We start from the raw sequence: 24,106 nt of genomic DNA on the forward strand, positions 1-24,106 counted from the left end.
TGCAAACTCCATGCAGGAAGGTCCCAGGTCCAGGCCGGGACGCAAACCGGGGCTCTTGTAGCTGCAAGGCGACAGATGTTAGCACCATATTCATCCAAAAACATCCCAGAGAGTGTAAAAAAAAAAAAAACATAGTTTTGTGTGCCAAACACACGCTCACAACACACCTTTCTCCCTCATTTTGCTCTACAATTTCAAATCTTTTTGGATGAAAATTGAAATGTTCATAATATGAAAACTTTACGGCTTGAAGCTTACTTACACCCACCATTAAATGAATCTAGGTTTTCTCTCCCTAAGCTTAATTTCTTGCTTCCAGCTGTTTTTTTAGGAGTCTTTTCCCTGAGTTTGTTAAATACCTGCAGCATCAAACCACAACAGGATCCATATGAGTGCCTCCAAAGACACAACATTTTCATAAAGCATCACTGGAAACTTCATTATATGTTTATAATCATAAACTATCCCATGGAGAGCAGATTAGTTCACTTCTACACTGTATTTTTCTATAAATTAAACAGGTCAGCTGTTAAACACAAAATCACAGTTTAGTTTGTTGCTTGAAGCAATTTGTAAGTTTTTTTCCCTCCCTTCCCGTGCAGCATCAAACAGCAGCAGGATCCATATGAGGGTCTCCGAAGCCATGCATTAACACACAAACAACAGCTGTAAGTAAATAAACTAAGCTATTAGTTATTTGGAAAATTTGCTAACTGCTATTAGTTTAGATTTAGACATTTGTCTCTTAGTGCATTAGACACCGCTTAGTGTCTTGTCTAATTTCACATGAATGACAAATTTAAAAAAAAAAAATTTAATGCCTACCAGCATAATTTCTAGACCATGACAAGTTGCTTTGATCATAAAGTAAAACTCTATATTGCTCATTAGACTTTTGTCATTTTGTGTCTCATTTTTGTAATATTTTGTTTTGTTTTTGTTGTTTTTTGTCTTTGTCTGACTTTTGTCATTTTGATCATAAAGTAAAATACTATATCGTTCAGTTTCAGATACCTGACTGATTGTTGTGTTCCTTTGTAGACACACTGTGATCTGGAAGTTATGTGTACAAAATAAACCGAGGAATAATATTGTTGAAATTGAATTTATTTTTCTTAAGAAATTTCAGGTCATTAATAATGTTTTGTAAAAAGAAAATCCCTTAAATGTGAATTTTTTTTAAACTATATTATTTTGCACTAAAACAAAGGAAAAAGTTGGAGTAATTTATAGGTTATTATGCTGTGATTTTACTGGTCAGGCCAACTTGAGATCAAATTAGGCTGAATGTGGCCCCTGAACTAAAATGAGCTTCACACCCATGCTTTAATGGATCAATGAAATCAGCAACGTTACATATCCCATGTCTGAAAAGGGTTTAAGTGGGTGGTTCGGGCGTACTCCCTCAGGAAATCAAACATTTAATTTTGTGCATTCTGGGGATTTTTAAATTTTCCTTAAATAGTTAGACCCTCACCTGACCCACAAAAAAAAAAAAAAACATTAACCCTAATTACATTTAACATACTTTAAATCATAAAAATATAAATATCTAACAACTAACAAAATGAAGAATATTCACAGTCCCTATTAATTTGTGATTTGCTTTTAGGAGACACAATGACACAGATGATTGTGTCATTGTAATTAATATGCAGCGATGAATGACGGTTAAAAATATATTGATGACATGTGACAGCTGTCTGGGGGAATATTACACCGGACAAAATCCTTCTGTTAAAACTTCATATAAGGAAAGTGCTAATGTCCACTTTATCACTGTAGCTGGCAGAGATTACTGATGAATATTCTTGATCATGTAGTTTGTTTAAATAGTAAGGAATAATTCAACCTTGTCAGAATCATGAAAAACAGAAGAAACATAAAGATATCGATGTGTTTATTAAATTATAGTTCATAAAACACCTTGGAATGTGACTAGAACTGTCATCATATTCTCCCCAAAGATTGGTTTACTGACAAATACACACATCAAGAAAGAAAACATTATTTTCATGTGAGATTGAAAATAAGGATCCAACTCACACACTTCCTTATCAAAGGCCAATTACAGCAAAAACCGCTGGATACGTCTTCCATTAAGCAATTATTTAAGAGTACCAGACAATAAAAGGCACATTTTTACTACCATTGGAAACAACGTTTATATCGCCTGTCCATCATCCAGTGCAGTGGCTGTAAAACACCAGTGACTGAACTTTCTATGCTGTGAAGATGCTCTACAAGTTTTCTTTGGTTTTCCAAAATTAAGAATTCATATAAATGTTCAGTAAATACTCAGCAACTAATAAATGAAAACAAGAGATCTGATTTCTTAGCATGGTATTTTCCCATATCAAATGTAAATTATTCTAAAAATTCATAGATACACTACCGTTCAATAGTTTGGGGTCACCCAGGCAATGTCATGTTTTCCATGAAAACTCACACTTTCATTCACGTGCTAACATAACTGTACAAGGGTTTTCTAATCATCAATTAGCCTTTCTAATGGTACATTAGCTAACACAATGTAGCATAAGAACACAGGAGTCATGGTTGCTGGAAATGGGCCTCTGTACCTCTATGTAGATATTCCATTAAAAATCCGATGTTTCCAGCTAGAATAGTCATTTACCACACTGACAATGTCTAGACTGGATTTCTGATTAATTTAATGTTATCTTCACTGAAAAAAATGATTTTCTTTCAAAAATAAGGACATTTCTAAGTGACCCCAATTTTCTGAATGGTGGTGTATCTTCTGGTAAATAAAACAGGTCATGCTAATGGTCAAAAGTCCACTGATTTCAGCTTCCTCTCCTCCTTCTCTGTTAGAGGCTGCTGGGAGAGGATTTTATCATGCAGGCGGTGGTGTTTGCCGATACCCAGCTTTGGCAGACCTCGGTTCAGCCCCTCCAGTAGCACACAGGACTTGCACAGCGCCTGACTGGAGATGTAGCCACAGCGGCTGCAGGTTCCCTGGACGGGCATCTTCACACCCTCTCGCACAGACAGGTTCTCCCCAGAGTGGATAATATCTATTATGGTGCTTGGCCTTATACTCTCCAGGTCCTTCAGGAAGGTTCTTGCATAACCACGATAAGCATTGGGAGAATAGATACATTCGGTAGAGAAGTAGTCTAACTTCTTAAAGTAAGCATACAGAACAATCTCCTTCTCATAAGCGTATTTGAGGGGCTTGCAGCGTGGCACGACCCCTTCACCTTCGCTGGAGGTGGAAATGGCAGTGCAGCGGCGCAGTCGAGCTATGTCCCCTCTCAAGACGTTCATCAGAACAGTTTCTGCTACATCGTCAGCATTGTGACCTGTGAAAAAGCAAATTCAGTTACTCAAACAAAACATTACAGCTAACTCTGCTCATGTATTCATCACTTTTAAAATCTTTTGAAGTTACCTGTGCATATCTTGTCCACTTTCAGCATGACAGCCCCTCTGTCTAACGCCTGTCTTCTGAACACTCCACAGAAGGTGCAGTTGTTTTTCAGTCCCACTTGTTTCACTATAGCATCCATAGTCCAGCCATACAGCTCCTCATACGACACAATCTTCAGTGGCAGTTCGTACTGTTGCTGATTCCTCTTCACCGTCTCCAAGGAGTCATCTCGGTAACCAGTGATTCCTTCATCTACTGAGATGAGCATAAGCTCCAGGCCATAGTTGTATCGCTCATTTAGGAGCTTCATTACATGTGCGAGCACAGTGGAGTCCTTTCCTCCCGAGGCAGCAATTCCTACGGACTCCCCAGATTTGAAGAGCTCTGCTGCCACGATGGTCTGATGTACCTCCTCCTCAAAGGCCCAGAAAAAGCACTCTTTGCACAGCGAGTGGCCAGTCTTTGGACGCTTCAGCACAGCACGTTTGTCAGTGCAGCTGCTGCACTGAGCTGGCATCTTGACTGATTGTTAAAAGGACAACAACATTCAAAATTAGTCCAAATAAAATGTCCCCAAATATTTTTTACATCAAAGCCCAACAAATACATGAACACAAAGCTGTATTTTCTTTGGTGAAGACACTTTAGTACAGCTCACCTACAGTTTTTAATGTCAGTGGATTTTTCTTTTTTTATCATTTGTGTCAGACACTGTCTTTCTCTATTGAGAAATTAATAAAGCTGTAAACTAGAGTTTCAGAGACTAATCAATTACTTATCAACTAATAAACTAAACTATTTTGAAAAGTAAATTTTTTAAGAAAAAAATGTCAAAATATTTCATTCTTAAATGTGAATGCTTTCTGGTTTATTTACTCCTTCACAGCAGTAAACTGAATATCTTTGGGTTGGGGACAAAAACACACTTTTCATCTGGGGCTGTGGGAAATACTGATGGACGTGTTTCATTAATTTATCATTATGTGACAACCAATCGGTTTTCAGAGTTTAAAAAATGGACTAATTAGTCAACAATGAGATATAATCTTTAGTTGCAGGTATAAAGGGCACTGTGTATAAAATAATCAGACCTAAAATTTCAGTACTGTTAAATACTTTGTCTATGCAGTGTAAAAACTCATATCACGAAAATGCACAGGTTCTATAGAGATGAGAATATTATTTAAGACAAACATAATACTATACTCATAGCGAAAACGGTAAATGCTAACCTTCACTGAGCTAACAGATCTGTTTCTACAATCCTAAATCCTTCATGTACTTATATTTTACATCATGATCCCAGGATACACAATGCAATGGGGATACTTTATGCAACAGAAGGTTTCGGCTAACACGTCAAAACATAGAACTGTTGAGAAGGAGGTGAGTATCTTATACAAGATTTAGCATTTTAAAGCATTCCGTATTTAACAGTTAATCAACTTCACTTATGAAATCAGCAGACAGACAACATTTACCGAGTAAACAGGGCTAATGTTAGCTAGCAAAGCTAAGCTAAGCAGTCGCATTTACAGTACGTAACATTTTCATACCAATGTTTCCGACGAACCGAGGCTTTAATTGAAGATGTCCGGATAAAAAACAAACAGGGCTATTCTTATTAAAATAACATAAGTATCACACAACACGGAGCAGCATGTTGTTTCATCATGTGTTAGACAGAAAACTTCAAACGCCTTCGACTGAGTTTCCTGTAGCGCAGCCTAGTGGTGGGAGGGGGCCAATGCGCATGCGTCAGTCTTTTAATACCTTCCTGGTTCTTTTACATGGACTTGATATGATTGACTATGTTTGACATCTCTTAAAATGTGGCGTTCTTTAAAGTGCAAAGGTCTAAAAAACTTGTGTGAAGAGCAAAACAGAAGTAAATCACAGGACCAAGTGAGGCATAAGCAACAAGGATTTATTAGTTTGCTTCAAAGAATGTCACTACTGCAACAGCTGCAATAGATACCAAAATGCCGTATGGTGTAAATGAAGGACATGGAGGTTTTTTGCTGCTGGAAGGGAGCAAGTTTGCCGAGGTCAGGATTCATGACAGGAAAGAGTCACAAGCTTAGTTGATGGGGTGAAAAGCACCCCTCTGATGCCACTGCATGTCTCTGATGCGCCGAACCGACTGGATCTGAGGGAACTGGGCCCCGAACTCACTGTTGTCCTTATATTCTCCCTTTTCAAACAGGTACTGATAGCCTCTGTATCCTGGATACTGATAGCCCACCCAACTGGTGCACCCGGAGCACAGAGAGGGAAAACAAATGTCAGCAAGTTAGAGGGCAAAGGATGCTTACAAGGCAGATGTAGGAAGATATTTTCTTATCAAACAACATCTGCTGGGAGGATGGACTCACGTGCCACTCTGGACGCGAACAGAGGAGACCTTCTCCTGGTATCCGTGTGCATGAAAGCTGGGGACATCATCGTCTATGATTTCTATCTTCTTCCCTGCAAATCCGGGGTTTTCATAAAGGACAATCTTGTGCTCCTGGCTGTCCTAAGAAAGCAACGAAACGAGGTGTTAAGCAGCTGGTGGGATGGAACTGCGGATCTGTATTTAAAAAGTCTGCATTCCTACCACTTTAATTGGGCGGAATGCAACAATGGTGTCACTACGCCTGCTGTTGGTCCAGGAATCCCAGCGAGGATACTCCCCCTTCTCAAACACATACTGCTCCCCCTGACAGTTGGCCTGCTCGTATCCCACCCATCTGAAACAGGAGGAAGGTTGCGGTTACAGCAGGTGCTCAGCAGCAAAAAGAGCTAATCTGTTCAGCACATATTAATCTGTTTTTCAGTCCATTTTCTCCCTCACAGAGCCAACCCTTCTTTCTCTGCCTAAATCATTTTCTAGTACTCTGTCTGCCTCTGACCCACACTCACGGTCCACACAGCACCAGTATGGAGCCCACTTTCTCCACGCCTGCTTCCTGGAGGTTGTTACAGGGACCAGTCAGCTCGTGGCAGCGTCCCTGGAAGTTTTCCTGCTCATAGATAATCAGCTGTGGAGACAAGAGGAGAAAATGTGTTTTTGAAAGAAGATTATGTGAATGCTGTTGAGCTGCTGGTCTCAATTTCATGTGTGCTAATCTGATGTTTGGAGGATGAGGTGATCCGAAGTTGTAAATTGTGATTAAATTGCTCTCACCTTAAATGCACTGGAGCCTGGCTGCTGCTGCTTGGATGCAGGGTTCTGGTGGTCTGTGGCCATAGCGAATGGGTTGACAAGGATGAAACTAAAAAAGAAAAACAGACAAAAATAGAATTATGTTGTTTTAAATATAGTTTTTTGTCTAAATGATTTTAAATGTTTTATTTTTGTTCCTAAAATATAAGCAGCTGTTAATTGCACATTAAAAGATTTTGTTTTCTCATACACATATATGCACAACCCCTCTCCCTCCAAAACATGTTTTAACAGTTCATAGACCAACAAAGAAATTAATATATGATAAAGTTAGACTTTAAATATAGTGGCAAAAAGAGGATATTTAATAATAAAAAGAATAAAATTTATAAAATACAACATGACGGACGTGAACCCCTTACCAGTACCTGTCTGTGCCAGTGTGTTTGTGATGGCACGACGACCTCAATATATACGGGACGCCCAGGGGTGGAAACTCTGCCAACAGTACCCACAGTGTCCAAGTCGACCAGCAGATCGGCCTGCCATAGGCCCAGCAGACTGAAATGAGGGGTGACTGTGTAGCCTCCCCCCACCCCGGGGTGTCACACTCCCACAAAGTTATTTCATTAGTTGTCAGTTTTGTCCAGCCAGTCATTGTTTGATATTCACATGATTCAGCACAAACAGTGCCAAGAGTCACACACCTACAATGAGGGGGAGAGTGAGAGAGAGAGAGAAGGATTGTAAAAGATGGGTTTTACTGTGCAGGAGAGATTCGGACTGATATGAATAACAGTGGAAATGCTGCTGAATATTTCCACAAGTGTAGGTTTATTTTATTTCTTTCCTATAGAACTGTGTTACTATTCAATGTGGAAATCCTTTGTTGCTGCTGCTGCTTGCAAAGTCAATAAAGTAGCTGGAACGTTTGGATTTATAACCCTGTTGACCACATATGCCATCGTTCACCTGCTGGCAGTAATAGAATGGTGAGAAGTATATGTCCTGGGCTCAAGTAAACTGTTTACATACTTTATACGTACTTTATTTCAATATTTACATTTTTTGCACTTTTGTACTTAGTCTTCATCACAATTCAGAGGATTTTTGCTGTTTTTACTGTAATACATTTATCTGGCAACCAGTTACTTTATATACATTTTATATAAAGTTAATTGCACTTAATACATTACATTGTTAAAGAATCAAACAGGTGGTTCAACACCTTTTTGGCCTGAGGCCCTTTGTTTTAGATGTCTAGGAGTTATTAGCAGTCCAATCAAAGAGACATTATTCCCAGTTCAGACTTTGTTGTTTTCACACCGCATTGATTAAATATCATAGTGTATAGAATATATGAATTGATGGCATTATTATTCTGAATAAAAAGGTATTTTTCCTTGACACTTTTAGCATATTTTGCCAATAATACTTCTATGCTTTAATCAAGAATCTGGACTAAATGCTTACAACAGAGTTTTTTTTTTTTTTTAAATCATTGTATTTTCACTTTGTGGACTGAAATGTGGCATTTTTCCCTTGCAAAAATACGTCAGTTTTATTTTTTCATTAATACACACACACACACACACACACACACATATATATATATATGTATATATATATATATATATATATATATATATATACATATATATATATATACATATATATATATATATATATATATATATATATATATATATATATATATATATATATATATATATATATATATATATATATATATACATACATATACATATATATATATATATATATATATATATACATACATATACATATATATATATATATATATATATACATATATACATATATATATATATATATATATATATATATATATATATATATATATATATATATACACACACACACACACATATATATATATATGGTTTTCCAGGGCTAAGTATTTTTAATGATTTTGTGTGTGCATATCAACAGTCTTGCAGGAGTTCAACAGCTAATATTTCCTTATTAATGTAAACATGGACTGAAGTCTTCTTTTTTAAGCTAAATGCAAATTTAGGTATTTGAATAATATATATAACTCTGTTTCACTGGCGGGCAACCTGCTTTTACTGTTGCGATGGCCGGAATTTCATTTAAGTATTTAGATGTCGTGATGCTTTAAACATTTATTTTTCAATCTCTGCAGACTTCTTCATAGTCCATTACATTTACTTTACAGCTTCAGATGTAAAACACGAGGTCATAAACCATATATATGTTATTATAGTTGCAATACACAATACACAGAATCATGAGAAAGATCCTCAAATACAATGAGAAAGTGTCTAAATGGCTCATGACGGACAGTTCAATGAACATCAGCACTTATATCGATCTATTGGTCTCTCACAGAAAAGGGATCATGACATCAGTGAGGCTACCTAGTTAAATAAAGGCAAAATATTCCTAGGTAAATGTGTTTTATGGTAATTCTGGTATGTACAAAAACAGTCTGATATAACCATTATTAGGAACAGTTTGAGTCGTTGTCCACACCTGCAGTTAGGAGAGTTCAGGCAACGAGCAGAAGTGATTTGTTCTGATCACTATTATGGCTGCAATGCACCCTTAAGCAAACAACTTAGCACCTGTTTGTTCTATGAGATCCATTTCATAGAATCATAATTTCATAGGATCAATACTTTTATAAAAGCATCATGGCCTATGGTCACTTTTCTCTTTCCTGCAGCAGTCCCTTCATTAATTCAGATATTCACCTATAAAGCATTACATATTGCTTTCCCCTACATCGTTGTGCACTAGGAGCTTGAAATTTAGTATCTATATCAACACTGATGATTCTACGCCCATCCCCAGCTTCTGTATTTGGAACAAAAAACTGATATAAATTAAAAAAAACTAAAAATCTAAGTTGTGTTTCTTATTTTTAAAGCACCAAAATTACTGTCTGAGGAGAAACATTATGCAGCTGTATTTTATGACATTTCACTGTTGCTGACAGAATAAACCCTACAGTTGAATCCCATCAAAAAAAAATGTCCAGAAATGGCTTCTTTTACAAGCCAGATGGTCGATTTGGGAAACAGTCTGGACTTCGGCAAATTTGGGTTTATGAATATTTGTGTGCCATGTGCTTCTGATTACTATTTTTTTTGGGATGTTGTTGTTTTTACAAATTTCATTACACCTAACTTAGACACAGGAAAAGATGCACAATGGGTCACTAGTTAATTAAATGGGATTAACTGGGATTACAGGAAGGTTTTGTGATCAATATGTGGCTGTACATTACAACCCTCACTACAGAAAAATAAGAGTTGAGGGAAAGTGAGTTATGACAATGCGACAATGTGTTTGTACAAAGGTTCTGTAAAAGAATTTATAGGTGCAAAAAGCAATTTGGCTCCATATTGTACTGCAGCCTTTTTGTGTATATCTTAATTATATGTGTGGAGCTCACATCAAGAAGGCCTCTACAGTGAAAACCACAGATTTAAGTACAGGGAAGTGACCGACTTCCCAGAAATAGTCCAAAATACACATTGAGAATGATAACAATATAGCAGCAATCCACAGACTGACTCAACTAAGAAGCTCTCAGTAAAGGGGAGAACCTCCTCAGGATCCTAAACCATACAGATGTGAGGTAGTTAAGGATCACAGATGGCCAACTGTGTTTCTCTGCAATGATTCATTTGTAATGAAGTTCAAATGTGGGTTTGTTACACTGTTCTCTGATGTTAACTGATTTGGACTCCACGCTATGTAGAAGCATGTGGAGAAAATGCTCCTCTTGATAATAAAGGGAGTTGTTTTTATTGTGAAATATTACATCAACAGCTAAAAAATAACAGCCTGTCATCACAAAAAGAAATCATGCCTGCAGATGGAATCTATCTGGATTGCGCAAAACAGATCTTGACTCATTATTATGACAAAATTACTATTTAACTAATTAAAGCTGTCTAGTTTTAAAGATGCATTTTAGAGAGACAGATGTGGTTATTTAGTTTCTAATGTTTAGCCGGCGGCCATTCATCACAAGGGTAATTAACCATCACATGCACAATGATGACTATGGAAGGAAATGCAGTGCACTCTATTTTAATAGCAAGCATACATACAGCATGACATCATTTCCAATGCTGTTAAGCAGATGTGATCCACATATTCACTGAATAAGTCATGTGCTCCTAAAGCTGGATGAGGTTTTGAGCTGTCTGTCTAAAATAGGAGAACACAAGCATTAAAAGTGGCACAAGTGACTGAAAAATAAACTCAAAACACCTCAGCAGTTTATCTGGAGGAAATATATCAGTCAAATTTGGCTACATTATCTCCACTTGGATATCAGTTTAACATGTCTTACAGCATTTCCCCCCCAAATCTCTAATTTGCCAGGTAAAGCCATTTCCATCTGGACTTACAAGTATAACATCACCAACAAACTCCAGGTCAAACAACTTTTTATTCGCCACTGAAACATACATGGCACTCCTCACTGGGCACAAGCAGCATTTGCCATGGTTAGGTTAAGGCAGAGGGCAGGCACTGTCGGCAGCGTGGGGAAGGCTGTGGGAGGGGTTGGGAGGCAGGTGAGGACCCTGCTCAGCTGGATCCAGCTGCAGCAGGAGGGGCAGGAGGTGCTGGGGCAGGGTCGGGGTCCGGGCCGGGGCCGGGAGCTGGAGCCGGGTCGGGAACAGTGAAACAGCCCCTCTTGTGCCACTGCATGTCCCGCACACGTCGGACAGACTGGATCTGGGGCGCAGGGGCCTCCCAGTCATTCCAGTGCTTGAAATCTCCTCGTTCAAACACAAACTGCCGACCTCTGTAGCCTGGGTACATGTAGCCCACCCATCTGGAAGAACAGAGAACAGAAAAACTGGGAGATTCATCAATGGAAAGCCTCAAAAAAATGCCTGGAGGCTGGTGGCGTAAACAGTAAAAAAACAAAAACAAAAGAACCACCAGGAAGAATGTGTGATATGGTTAAAATGAGGAAGGGTCTTACGTTCCATTCAGAGCCTTGACACTTGCTACACGATCCTGAAAACCGTGTCCCCACAAACTGGGCACATCATCATCAACTATCTCCATCTTTCTGCCAGTAAACCCGGGGTTCTCATACAGGTGGAGCTTGTGTTCAGCACTGTCCTATAGAGAAGAAACACAAACATGGAGGCTTTCAAATCATTCATGTGTCTCCAGCAGATGTCGACTAAGTAAAGCAATAATTCATAGTGTGTCAAATGGTCCAAATACAGTGGGAAAATGTAATATGTGGGCACCTCATATACATTTTTTGCTTTAGAAGTAATTTGTAGGTGTAGTGGCTATAACCCACCACTTTGAGTGGCCTTAGAGAGAAGAGGGAGTAGCTGTTCTGACTGTTGGTCCAGGTGTCCCAGCGAGGATACTCGCCCTTCTCTAGAATAAACTGCTCCCCTGTGAACCCATGCCGATCATAACCCACCCAGCTGAGAGGGGGAACAGGAGGAAAATATTCAGTTTAGGTGATAAACTAATTTGGTAATCCATTTACTTACTATGTTATTTATGAACATGAAGATGTGACTGACTAATTACTTACGGTCCCGACTCAACTATCACAGAGCCAACCTTTTCCAGCCCCTTCTCTGTCACATCTTTACACTCTGCAGAGAACTCCGCCTTGCAGCCCTGGAAGTTTTCGAATTCAAACAGCACCACCTGGATCACAAAGAGAGAGAGAGAGAGAGAAGTTGTGTATTTACAAGCCAGTACTGAACCATCACAGTTGGATTTCTTGCAGTGTCCACTGGGAGAGTTTGAGATAACGGCCGCTATTAAGTGCTACACTGTGTATTGTCAACTAAGGGTGATGATACAAGCAGAAAAAAAACCAGTGAAATCACTGTCTGTCCACCAGATGACATAATAAGGAGAGTGTAAGAGTTTTGTTCAATAGCTGGACTCAACATGTGAGTAAATGTGCCTGTATAAATGTAAGACTCCTTCCCTGATCTAACCAGGTTTTCATCTCCAGACAGATGGTTGTTGAAGTACCTTATATGTGGCTCCAGCTCCACCCTGGCTCTTCCCAGCAGCCAGCTGCTCTGGGGCACTCTGCTGCTCCGACATCCTCCTGGTCCACTGCTCCTCCACTTTTTGGCAGCAGCACACACACAAACAGAGCACCATCCATCATGCATGTACACACAGGCAGTCATATGCCAACAAGACGAACGCTCAGTGTCACTCTAACAACTTATGTCAACCTTGGATGGGAGGATTGTATTCAATCTGATGTAAAATAGAAATAATATGCCTGATCATTTCAATCCATGACACCAAAATCCTCCAAACCTGGATCCTCTGCTGAAGCACCATCTAATTCCACTGCACAGGAATGAATACACCAGTGTTACTGATTCCTATGTGTCCAGAATGAGGCTTTTACCTGCGTATGCCTGCTAGTAAGTGGTAGTGTCCCTCTTTTTCGTTGTCACTTGGTGTTTGGTGGGGTTGAGCCATTAGAGGGCAGGGACAGGGGGGGTATTTATGGTTTATTTCTGGCCACAACAGCAGAAAAGGGGGAGCTGTTGATACAGCAAGTCTGTCGCTCACATTGTGTCCGTAACGCTGCCTCTCAATAGGCAGCTGTGTTGGCACACGCTGCCCTGCCTGTCCGCCTGGCTGCCAGCAAGCACTGTGTGCGGGCACAGGGAGAGAGAGCCAAGAGGATTCAGCAAACAGCCCTGCTCAGCACAAACACACACACAAACACACACTCACAGGCTACACCCAGTCCCAGCCACGCACAAAAGTTTCTCCTACTTTTCTCTCAAACTGGGTTAGTATTATAAGTAAACACTTACATGCACAGATTTGGCAAATAAATACAACAAACGCTGCAAAGAATCTCGTTAAATCTTACTATGAGAAACTTCTTAGACCTGAATAAGACTTTCAAATGGTGATTCTATAAAAGAAATCCCCATAAAGAATCGCCAGAGGCTGTAGCTCAAGTCAAGTAAATTTTATTAAGAATTTATTCACTTTAGGACACTGGCCAGTACAACACAGTGCAATATACATCTTTACTTTCAAATAAAAAAAAAGGACAAAGTAGGACATAAAAAATAAACCCTCAAATTTTATGACAAAGTAAAACATCCATGTATATAGAAACCAGGGACAGTCGCTCCGAAGCCTCGATCAACACATTCACTTGCATTGCGTTAGCAGGCCGACGATACAGAAGACGACACACGGCCAACCAGAGGGGGCAGAGGTCAGTGCTGTAGTGCATCAAGTGACAAAGTGCTTTATAGAAGCGCAGAGTTAAGTGGGTGGATGGCAAATATGAGGAGGAAGACACAGTGGAGCTGTAAAGAAGGTGCAAATGTTCACATTTGTTTAGAAGTCATGTAAGAAAGGGTGGAGTGAATAAACCGCCCCTCCACTGGAGTAGTGTAAGCCAACACCCCGACGCTCTGAGCCCAAGCCTGATGTGACAGCGAAGATTGTGCATGCACGTATAATTGGGAGAAAATAGAGGGAAAATTGCACATTTGTTGGAAAAACACTGTCGAAACATGATTGAAGAGTGTGTGAGGGTGAAAGTGAAAGTATGGCTTATATCAGATGTTACAATCAATTAATCTATTAAAAGGAGGGAAGACAGGCAGAGTAGTGTTTCCATACAAGATTGAGGAGCGTATTTGTGCTGATTGGGAGTGTGCATGATTGACAGGATGCAAAGTCACTTGTCCAAAAGTCCCCCTCTTCCACAAAGACGAACAGATAATCAGACATAAAGATACACAGTATGCAGCAACGGTTAGGTTGAGGAGTGTATCAAAGTAAAAGGCTGTGGAGCCTCTATCATAGTGCTGTATCTTAATGTTTTTCTTTCAAAACTAGCTCTCTGTCTTAGTTAAATCAATGCTAATACAAATATAACATCTCCTGATTACAGATACTAACATGATACACGCTCCCACTGACAATCAAGTCAGTTGCGATTTGTTCTCTATATTCAAAAATCATTAGTGTTTGAAATGTTATCCTATGTCAATGCTTGTGTGACTCCCTTTGACAACCTCCAAAGATAACACAAACACGGCCGTTGCAAATGTAGCCAGCTTGTACATATTAGCCGAGTAAAAAAAACAAAAACTACATCTCCTAAAGGATCGGCTGGATTGTCCTCCAGCATGCGATGAAGCACGTCCAGGATACAGAGGCATTGTCGTGGTCCCACAAGTTAAACCATTTCCTGAAATGCTGCCCGACAGGAAATAATTGCTGATCGTTGCCTTCTTCTCCATTTTCTCTGACTTCTCCTGGTCCCTATTAAAGTGTTCATGTGGAGTCCCTTCTGCTGCAGAAGAGCTTCCACAGGTTCAAGCATGAAATGGATGAAGCAGAGCAGCCTGATGTTTTTCTCTTTGCTTGTTTTTCTTTATCCATAAAACCGAGACTCTCAATAAAAAAAAGGCACCATGCACATTTATCGACCCAGATGGAAAGAGAACAAAAAAAGAAAAAGAAAAGAACAAATGGAGAAAAAAAATACATCAGCAGCTGTTCATACCCTCCTACTCTCTGGGTCAAACGTTAAGGCTTCTGTTTCATCTGTTAAGGCAACCTTCAGGGGAGAGAAGAAACATGAGATTTTGCTATGCGGTTGTAAATTTTTAAAACAGACACGTAGAATACTCAAAAACCGTCTTACCTCATTGTTTACTTAGCTCTCATTTTCATACTGACTCAATCGCTTCTTGGACTTCAGCTCTTTCAGCCACTGGGGGGAGTCCTCCTCGCTGCAAAGATAAGAGACGGCAGCGATTAAGGGGAAAGCTGTGGAGCTAAACAATGTGTTGACAAATTCTATAAAAGATATCGCATCCAATAGGTACCCATTTTCTTTCCCGCCAGGTGGGGGCAGCACCCTCGCTGCCCGTGGCAGGAAGGGGGACTTGGGTGAGCGAGAAAGCTGGGAAGGTGAGGGAGCCAGTCCATCAGTCTGATTGTCAGAGTCCCCCCTCTTCCTCAGCTGAGCCTGACGACAAGCACAACACATTTAGTAAAGCTCATTCCAAGTCATACGCTGTAATATGACAACAACAGTATGGTTAACAAACATGGTGCGAGGTGGACGCAGCTGCTGGCTCACCTTTAAAGCTGAAGGGTCCACACCAGGGAACAGGGCGATCCTCTGTGGCTGTGAGGCAACAGCAGGACCAGCATCAGGTCCTCTGGGCTGCTCCTCCGAGTCCAACTCATCGTCTTTACTCTCAGCCTTTGGCTCTGTCGTTCAGAAAGCGTAAATTAACAAGTGCTTTTCCACCCAAAGGTTCAGTAATTTCTTAAGATAAGTCCTTTATTTCTCCCCACGCCAGGGGAAATTTACATTGTTACAGCAGCTTATGTAGCAATAGACGTAGTGATATGAATAAAATAATAATAGAACAGTAGTAATAATAGTTACAATATATACAGGGGTGAGAGATGAGGATGAAATAGTATAGTATTGACACACTGTAAGACAATGTAGTATAAAGTGGCTTAAAAAAAATAAAGTTTAAATAAAGTTTAGAAGTGATGTCCAGAAATTTTCCTAGGGATAAAAGCTCCTTCTGGGAGGTGTGATTTGCATGTGCACGGCAGGGCCAAGGCAACAGGAAGACTAAACAAATGAGTGACGTAGCAAAGCGCAGAGTTCTCAAATTCCTTCTGAATGTCATCCACTGTAAACATGAATGATAAATCTTGGACTCTGTTGCCTCAGATTCTGTCTAAATGTCTGCAAAAATGTGCAACAAACCTTGGCAGTCAGGTCATTATGGTCACAAACAACCCAATGTGTTTGTATGTACAGATATTTTTAAATGCTAGGTGTACTTGACTAATCAGCAACGTTCAGCGCTGTATGCCCCGCCCTCAAAGTACAAACCCAACAGCTGGGACTGTGCTGAAGTTAAAACTATGGAGCTTAATTTAGACTCTAGCTGCTACAGTTTAAATATAGGTAGAGGAATTTCAAAAGGTTTCTATTCTCAAGGGAAAGTTGCTGCAGATGGAAGGTCAGATGAGAGCATACAGTCAGTTAATATGGGGTAGGAAGAGAGGGGTAATTGAAAGGAACGTATTTGAGTGCACAATTTTAATGAAAGTCAGTCAGTGTCATCTGTGATAGCGGTGTTGCTCCATCCATTCTGTGAATGATGTTGGTAGAATTTTTGAGATTTTCATGTTTTCCGGCCTTGGAGTTTCTGTAATGTCACCCTAAAATAAGTCTTATCTGGGAAACCATTTTAAGGGTTCAATATCTCCAGAAATACAACCATGAAATTAGATGAAGACACATACAAAATTGTTTTACTGGCTCTTGGAAACAGAAAAAGTTCAAAATTTTCAAACAAAGGTGGTATTGAGGCCCCAGAAGTTTCCTAAATCTCTGGATGTATCCACATTTTCTACTAAAAATACCATCTTTGGTCAAGATTTTGCTAACTGTTGTATGTCTAAAACATCAATAGAGTTTTGTGTGGCAAGTATGGCAAGACAATGTTCCACTTTTTTGCGATTTAGATGTGCAAAAATGGTGATATGTACTCATTCATAGGAAAACTGATGTGCCTAGGAGTGTATACATTATTCAATCAAAATATTTTACAGAACCAAGTTGTGGATCCCAAACAACAAACAAGTAAACCCAGCAAATGCAGAGAGGGTGATGCAAAATGTTTCCTAAATTGTGTCAGATTTGACACAGACTGATCCATGTTTTATACAATTCAGCTGTCCCTGTTGAGCGTCAATATAAAAATAAACATAGATTTAAATTTACAGAAGCAGTATTAACCTGTGGAATCTCGATAAAGCCAGTCCTCAGTGGCTCCTCCCTCTGCCAGCGCAGCATTCTGACGGACCGCCCTAGTGGGTCGCGTCCGTGGGGCTCGTTTCTTCCCAAGTTGGGCTCTGGAGCGGAGAGCGCTGGTGTCTAACAGAGAGGTCGGAGCCTGGATATGGGGCACAAGAAACAGATAGCATTGTGTTGAATTAGTGTTACGAGTGTCACTGCAGTTATAAAACACATCAGTTCAGAGCAGTAAAGGTTCATGTGGTGATACTGAGCTGAGGTTAACACTTACATCGGGGAACGGGAGCGGCTGGCTGTCAGATGAGGATGAGGGAGGGAGGCCGTCCAGAGCATCGGTTTCAAACTGTGAGGTACGATCACCTGGTGTGTGGGGTGGGGTGGGCTTTCTGGGTGAAGGACTGAGAGTGCTGTCTGAACTGGGTGTGGCAGGTGTCAGGCTGTTGTAGATGGAAAAAAATGAAGTTTTGGAATCCTTCTGAAAACAGCTGTGTGGCTGAAGTGACCACAGTTAAAACCAAACACAATCTGAGTCATAACTTTTCTTTTGTTCCTTTAATCCCTGTAAAGGCTGCAGAGAGCTACGAGATGACGCATCTACAAGACTGCAGGCCTCCCTGGTCACCATGGCAGGGATACACAAAAGTGATGCATATAAAACACAGCTCTATCGACTAGGATTTTAACGTTCTTGATTTTTTTTCAAAACAAACCTGAATTGAATTACTACCTATTCTTATCAGGGTTGGTTAATGTTGTGATATTATCTTCTGACCACAGGAGGTCAGTAATAGATTGCAATGTAATGCAGTGCGACTGACACACAGGAACAATCGATCCATCACAGGGTAGTGCTAATGTTATTTTAGCATTTTAGCTTTCTGTCTTTTACAGAACCATTACCAGGCTGTGGATACACAAGCAATATTAGTTGGCATTTTTTCATGTTTAGATTAAGTCTTTATTTCACTCAAAAACAGCTACACACTGGTCTGACTTTCTTCAACTTATCTATCATGGTTAAAAATCACAGCATTAGGAACTGGCAATTATATTGGCACCATCATCATCAGTGTCAAGCAACAAAGGCAGGTAACACCTGTCAGGCTAAGGGTTTATAGTTTGGTTTCAAAATGTTACATAATAATAAGTATATGGTGCTTTACATGTTATTTTGCCCAAGGGATGTGCATGTATGAAAAGCATTGTGCTTTATGTCTGTGTCCAGTGTGCTATGGTAAAAAGAGAAGGCACGACAATATGTTAATTCCACTACAGGAGACATCAGACGTTCTCTGCAATTTGATGAAAAAAGTATGTGCCATTACCAGCAATCTGTAAAAATGAGTTAAAAACTACTGGCATATCTGCAAAAATCCAATATTGTGCACCCCTAAGCATTACAGACATGGTACAGAGTTTCAACACAATTCTATTTAAAAAAAATAAATTTAAAAAAAAAGTGGAAAAGTCAATAAACCTCTTGTACAAATCAACCTTAAACGCTTGTAAGCAAAACAACATTTAATCAATATTACATACAAGACCTTAATATTAAGGTTGTTGCTACTGACTTTAAAAATTAAACATTTTATTGATTTTCCTGTTTGTTTAAATCTCATTTAGCTGCGGCTGCACACCAGCTACTTGATGTAGAAACGAATCTGTGCTGTGCAGCGTAACAATAAAGGTTCAGTGCTGCCATTCTGTTTTACATTCCAGCCTTACACCCAAGTCCTGATGCAGGTTAAGTCAAATTTAATCTGGTATTTAAAAATTTTTGGAAGCAAAACTAACAAAGATTATTACCTTAAACATGTCTTTTATCAACATACATAAAACTGTATTGATACTATTGTTTTCAGCACTGACTTACTAAGGTTACTGTAGTTGTGTTTGCATACAATTTCAAATACAAAAGACAGTTACAACAGTTTAGAAACGCTGAGCACAGATAACAACATATCACATCTGGACTGTATGTTCACCTGTCATCAGTACGTAGTCCTGTCTCCCAGGTACCATACTGACTGTCAGTGTCACGAACTGGTGTTTCTGACTCTTTCCCCTCCTCTTCACCGCTGGCACTCTGCTTCTGCTGCACCTGGAGGCGAGAGGGGAGCAAGGGGAAGGGTAATTAATGAATGACCAGGAATCAAATTGAGTTACAGTATTAGACAAGCTTCAGAGACATGAATAGCTCCGACGCTGGGTGACGGCAAACAATCTGACCCTGGTTATATTTTTTAATCAGTAAACCAAGCTCAAAACGATGTTTATCTGAAAAGACCCACAACATGTTATAATGAATAATAAAGTGCGGTAGCTGCTTGACTGATGACATCACTGCTGTTAAAGAGGTGGCAGTATTGCTGATGAGCTGCAGGCTGTCGAGGCTTGAGCAGCAAGCAGCGGTAAGAAGGATAATGAAAGGTGAAGGGATGAGTTAATGGAGACAGGACCAAAGAGGGGACAAAGACGGAGATGAGAGGGTGGGTGATTGTGTGTGTGTTTGCTGCCTACTGAACCGTGCCTCTTTTAATGAGGCTGGTACAGAGGACATACTGTCTCAAAACCACACAGAGCTCTCAGAGGCACGCCTGCACATGAACTGATAACCCTGGCCTATATAAGAAAAAAACAATAGAAAATCCTTCTGTCCGCAGATGTTGCCTGAAGGGTGGACAGAGAAATGTGATACACCTGGCCCTGTAATTGCCCAGGTTCTCTGACTATGAGAGCGGTTCACCAGCAGTGTTTATATGAGCACCGACTGTAGATCAGAGCGCTCAATCTTAGAGCGTCATGAATGCTTCCACTGTTTTCTGTGTGCATGTGAGAGGAGAGACACGGGAGCGCTGCAAAACAAGCACAAGAGAGACAATGAAATAGAAAGAATATGTGAGGTAGAGTGTGACGGTGAGAAAATTTGATTGTGGAAGCATAAAATAGCTGAGGAGAGTGAGGAGAAAAAAGAACAGCGGTGCAGGATGTCATTCATCAGCGAAGCCTTTCCTGACAGGAAAAAAGAAAACCGAGAACAGTGAGTGTGGCATGAGAGAGCGCTTCCGCTCATCCTCTTCTCAAGGATTTACAGCACTCACACTTTTCAAGTCGGCATCACAGGGTCGCACCACTCAGCCTCAAAAACATAACACATCTCTGTCCTGAGTGACACATAGGCTACAAAATCAACAAAAGCGTAAATCAATAACACTCATGGAAAATGGAGGTTCTGTCACTTCATGTGTGTACAGTGGAGTAAACAAGTTCAGTTCACTTCCAGCTGTTATTATGTCATCCACCCCTCACCCCTCATTCACATAGTACTGCTATTACCGTTGGCAAAACTTTGAAGTAAGCCTTGTAAAATTCTGGTGATAAAAATTCCAATCTTATGTGTACAAGTGTTTCTTAACCCAAACACACCTAGAACACACCCTCCCCTGATCAGCATAGTGGAGACACACTGCCTTTGCTGGAACATGTTGGAGAGAGGCGCCATTATACAGCAGCTAAAGATACTTATAGCAGTCTGCTCAAAGCAAAGGTTGTAAAGCCCTTTAAGAGCTGATTCATAATCTCATTCTGTTTATTAGTCAGTAAAATAGGAGCTGTACCAGCCTTGGTGCTGAAATTCAATCACAGTCTTTCTACTTTCTTTGTGACAGTCTGCATTAATCAACAGACAATGCCAGGTTAGATGTATTGGTCAAACAAATAAAACAAAACAAAAAAATCTTTCAAGCACCGTGACTGTTCAGGTGCTGCATTGAATGCCCACTCACAGGTGTAGCCTTCACAATCAACCACAAACATGGAAAATATGGTTAGTGAAGGAAGCCTACTAAACCAACAGGTCCAGTAGCAGTCATTTATAACTGTCAGAAGGAAGGCTTTTCCTTAATAACATTAGCAATAGCAAACTTCCCCTAGACAGGAAGGGCGTGTCAAGGGAAACAACATAACAAAGAGCGGATGAATGGAAGGATGAAGGAGAGAAAGGGGTGATCACTAAAGAGGTCTGACTTACGAGCTGTGGAGGAAGAGGCTGGAGCAAGGCCTTGGAAAATTCTACTTAATAATGTACTGCTTGCTGATTGTCGCACAGTGACATCAGGCTGTGGGTGGGCTCCGTCCTTAACACCTAAATGGAAAGTGAGTACATAGATTGCTGCTCCTTAAAAAAGATCTCTGCTGTAACACACCCAATAAAGGGTCTTAAATCAGAGCAGCAAACACAGAGAGAGAAGCCACTGTTGGTATAATAAGTGTGTTTACATGAACATAGCATCTAAGGCACAAGTTCATAACCCACTTTGATGTTGTTGAGGAATGTGTGCACATCTTGGGATCACTTTGAGCACTCTTCAGAATAGATATGGGGGTTATTTTCTAACATCTCTGTTAAGGTGTTTATGTGCATCAGTATTACAGCTAATGCTGCTATGAAAGTCAGGTAGCTCAGACAGGAGCTTCTCTGGGTTACAGTAAAGTGGATTTGCAGTGACCATCTCCTATACTGTAAGTCTATTAACAGCCATAAAAACACATTCAATCACAACATTGTACTGGCAGTACGTCACCACTCCATTCTCTACTCATCTGCTCTTATCAGTCAGACCAGGGTGGAGTGGGAAAATATGCTCTGCGTGCACTCCTGTACACTGCAGTAATCAATATCAATATCCTACAGATATTCAAAACAACTGCTCCCATGAGCACTAATCTCATGTCAACAAATGGGCATTCTTGCCGCATGTCAGGGGGCTTACATTAAGATGAACTTCGCAAGGCAAAGCGAACAGTGCTGTGCTATTCTTTCTCATTACATAAATGGTGCATACAGACAAGGGCTCAGTGCTGCACAAAGCGTCCAGTAAGAACAGGGAACAAGAATGTAAAAACCTGACTTGGCTTAAGATATTTTAGCTCAGAGTGCACTGAACCTGACTTAAAGGATTACTTTCAGTATGGGGTTGGTTTTCCTGATTTTGTGAGTGTTTGACATCAAATGTTTGTCACTTAACTGTACAGATCGATGTATGTCCAGTTTGATGGAAGTGTCAATACCAGCAGCTGAACTTATAGATCATTTGGCAATACAAACAGGAGCTACATGTCACCTGGAACAACAAATGAGATTTTTGTAATATGCATGTATTTGACAAATCATCAGTTATGCTCACATTAAGATAGTTTTGCCTCAGTATTAAGTGAATGAAGCAAATCATTCTGCTTGGTTTATCCTGTTAATGGTCACTGAACCTTTAAATTCCAAATAGTTTGTACGCATTATCTCAAAATCCAGCAATAATAAATACCTGCATTTGTCTGTATGTGTGTGTCTTTTTATGTGATGTCATTTTTGCCTCAGAGCAAATTTATGTCCCCTGGTAGGGCAATGAAGTTTCAATTACCTTGCTTTTTCTAAGTGTGCTGGGTTTTTCCTGCATAGGGGAATTTTTTGTTACCCCATAAAGAGGCCTGAAGCAGCACCAAACTGATAACAACATACATACATATATATGTGTGTGTGTGTGTGTGTGTGTGTGTGTGTGTGTGTGTCTATGAGTCTATATAAAACAATAGTGTTGTTCATTGGGTCAGTTTACTCTAGCATTATAAACACTGGTGGTCAGAAAATACACTAAATGCTTAGATGTCTGCTCGTACTACACACAGACCAATCGTTTTTACTGTAATGCTTAGTCATCCCCCAAAGACCCATCTGATCCAGGAAAAACCCTGCTATGACATATTAAACGATGATTTTAATACCTGCCAGACTATTTGAACTGGTGGTTTCCACGTGTTTATCACTTGCATTGACATTTATCCACGGCTCATAACAGCAAGTGAGTGATTTCAGAACCTGGCTGACATGAACAGTTGGAAGTTTAAAGTATATTTACACAACATCTGATATGACACAGATTGTATGTCAGAGTAGTTAAATCATCTAGAGATGTGGAAACCTGTCATCTTGCAAAGTCATTTGAAATCACGAGTGACTGCTAGCTATCAGATGGCAAAATCCATCTTTATATACTACTACAGCTACACTGGAATATTGGGAAGAACAGAGCACAACTATTTATACTGAGATTTGCTAAGAGTACAAATGAACAGAGAAAGAAAAAAGGCTCAAAGTGGAGATTAAAAGCATTAAAATATCGAAAACTGCTCATAGCTGTCTGGCTAACTGGATATTGACTCTTAGCATTACAAATATATTTGCTCAATTTCTGGTATTGCTGTGCCTCGTCTCACACACAAAAGGAGACAGATAAGGCAGACAGAACAACAACTCACTTTTCACTGTGATATACATCTCAAGATTTCATTATCTGCTATGATAGCATCCAAATCTTTTGAAAGCAGCCCAATGCCAAACACATGGTAGTAGTGACACCAAACTAAACCAGCATGTGTATATGTGGCAGAGGTGATGCCTTGTTTACTAGTTCACTTTAGGGCCTTAATACATAGACTAATACAGAGACATTCACATTATAGCTCAGACTCCTGAACCAGCTTCTACATTTTCTGGGCTCAGAAAAAAAGAGGTAGTTGCTTCTTTTCATTTAATACATTTATATGACTGGACTATAATCGCGTGGTGTGGAGCACACATCCTCTGCCTCCTCCAACCCATTTACTGGCTTCCTGGCCACTGTCTACATTCAGC

At 39.9% G+C, this 24,106-nt stretch overlaps 4 protein-coding genes across 6 annotated transcripts in view; all 4 read right to left on the reverse strand.

Moving 5' to 3' along the window:
* Window positions 1-1,883: 1,883 nt before the first annotated feature.
* ctu1 (cytosolic thiouridylase subunit 1 homolog (S. pombe)) lies at window positions 1,884-5,123 on the reverse strand. Its single transcript, XM_055011065.1, has 3 exons — window positions 4,954-5,123; window positions 3,419-3,919; window positions 1,884-3,329 (listed from the first exon to the last, which is right to left on the reverse strand). Exons 2-3 carry the CDS (start codon window positions 3,912-3,914, stop codon window positions 2,794-2,796), a joined length of 1,032 nt encoding a protein of 343 aa, XP_054867040.1. The 5' UTR covers window positions 3,915-3,919; window positions 4,954-5,123; the 3' UTR covers window positions 1,884-2,793.
* Window positions 5,124-5,303: 180 nt separating this feature from the next.
* On the reverse strand, window positions 5,304-7,218 carry crybb2 (crystallin, beta B2). Of its 2 annotated transcripts, none has more exons than XM_055011208.1 (6): window positions 6,974-7,218; window positions 6,567-6,654; window positions 6,302-6,420; window positions 5,997-6,129; window positions 5,773-5,915; window positions 5,304-5,646 (listed from the first exon to the last, which is right to left on the reverse strand). In XM_055011208.1, exons 1-6 carry the CDS (start codon window positions 7,201-7,203, stop codon window positions 5,478-5,480), a joined length of 882 nt encoding a protein of 293 aa, XP_054867183.1. In that variant the 5' UTR covers window positions 7,204-7,218; the 3' UTR covers window positions 5,304-5,477. The 2 variants fall into 2 exon arrangements, with proteins under 2 accessions (XP_054867183.1, XP_054867182.1); XM_055011207.1 differs by having other exon boundaries at window positions 6,968-7,218.
* Window positions 7,219-10,997: 3,779 nt separating this feature from the next.
* On the reverse strand, window positions 10,998-13,123 carry crybb3 (crystallin, beta B3). Of its 2 annotated transcripts, none has more exons than XM_023278865.3 (6): window positions 12,988-13,123; window positions 12,594-12,691; window positions 12,139-12,257; window positions 11,893-12,025; window positions 11,560-11,702; window positions 10,998-11,406 (listed from the first exon to the last, which is right to left on the reverse strand). In XM_023278865.3, the coding sequence occupies exons 2-6, from the start codon at window positions 12,666-12,668 to the stop codon at window positions 11,157-11,159; spliced, it is 720 nt and encodes a 239-aa protein (XP_023134633.1). In that variant the 5' UTR covers window positions 12,669-12,691; window positions 12,988-13,123; the 3' UTR covers window positions 10,998-11,156. The 2 variants fall into 2 exon arrangements, with proteins under 2 accessions (XP_023134633.1, XP_054867184.1); XM_055011209.1 differs by lacking the exon at window positions 12,988-13,123 and adding an exon at window positions 12,894-12,912.
* A 428-nt stretch (window positions 13,124-13,551) lies between these two features.
* si:ch73-138n13.1 (titin homolog) overlaps window positions 13,552-24,106 on the reverse strand; it is a 32,796-nt gene continuing 22,241 nt past the window's right edge. The window contains exons 7-13 of the mRNA XM_023278825.3: window positions 19,404-19,519; window positions 17,690-17,855; window positions 17,401-17,557; window positions 15,709-15,842; window positions 15,452-15,594; window positions 15,268-15,355; window positions 13,552-15,180 (exon numbers count right to left, since the gene is read on the reverse strand). Of these exons, the coding sequence (XP_023134593.2) occupies window positions 15,280-15,355; window positions 15,452-15,594; window positions 15,709-15,842; window positions 17,401-17,557; window positions 17,690-17,855; window positions 19,404-19,519 (792 nt within the window). The 3' untranslated portion in view covers window positions 13,552-15,180; window positions 15,268-15,279. The remainder of the gene's footprint in view (window positions 15,181-15,267; window positions 15,356-15,451; window positions 15,595-15,708; window positions 15,843-17,400; window positions 17,558-17,689; window positions 17,856-19,403; window positions 19,520-24,106) is intronic.

The sequence above is a fragment of the Amphiprion ocellaris genome, chromosome 6 (assembly GCF_022539595.1).
Source record: "Amphiprion ocellaris isolate individual 3 ecotype Okinawa chromosome 6, ASM2253959v1, whole genome shotgun sequence".
Classification (NCBI taxonomy): domain Eukaryota; kingdom Metazoa; phylum Chordata; class Actinopteri; family Pomacentridae; genus Amphiprion; species Amphiprion ocellaris.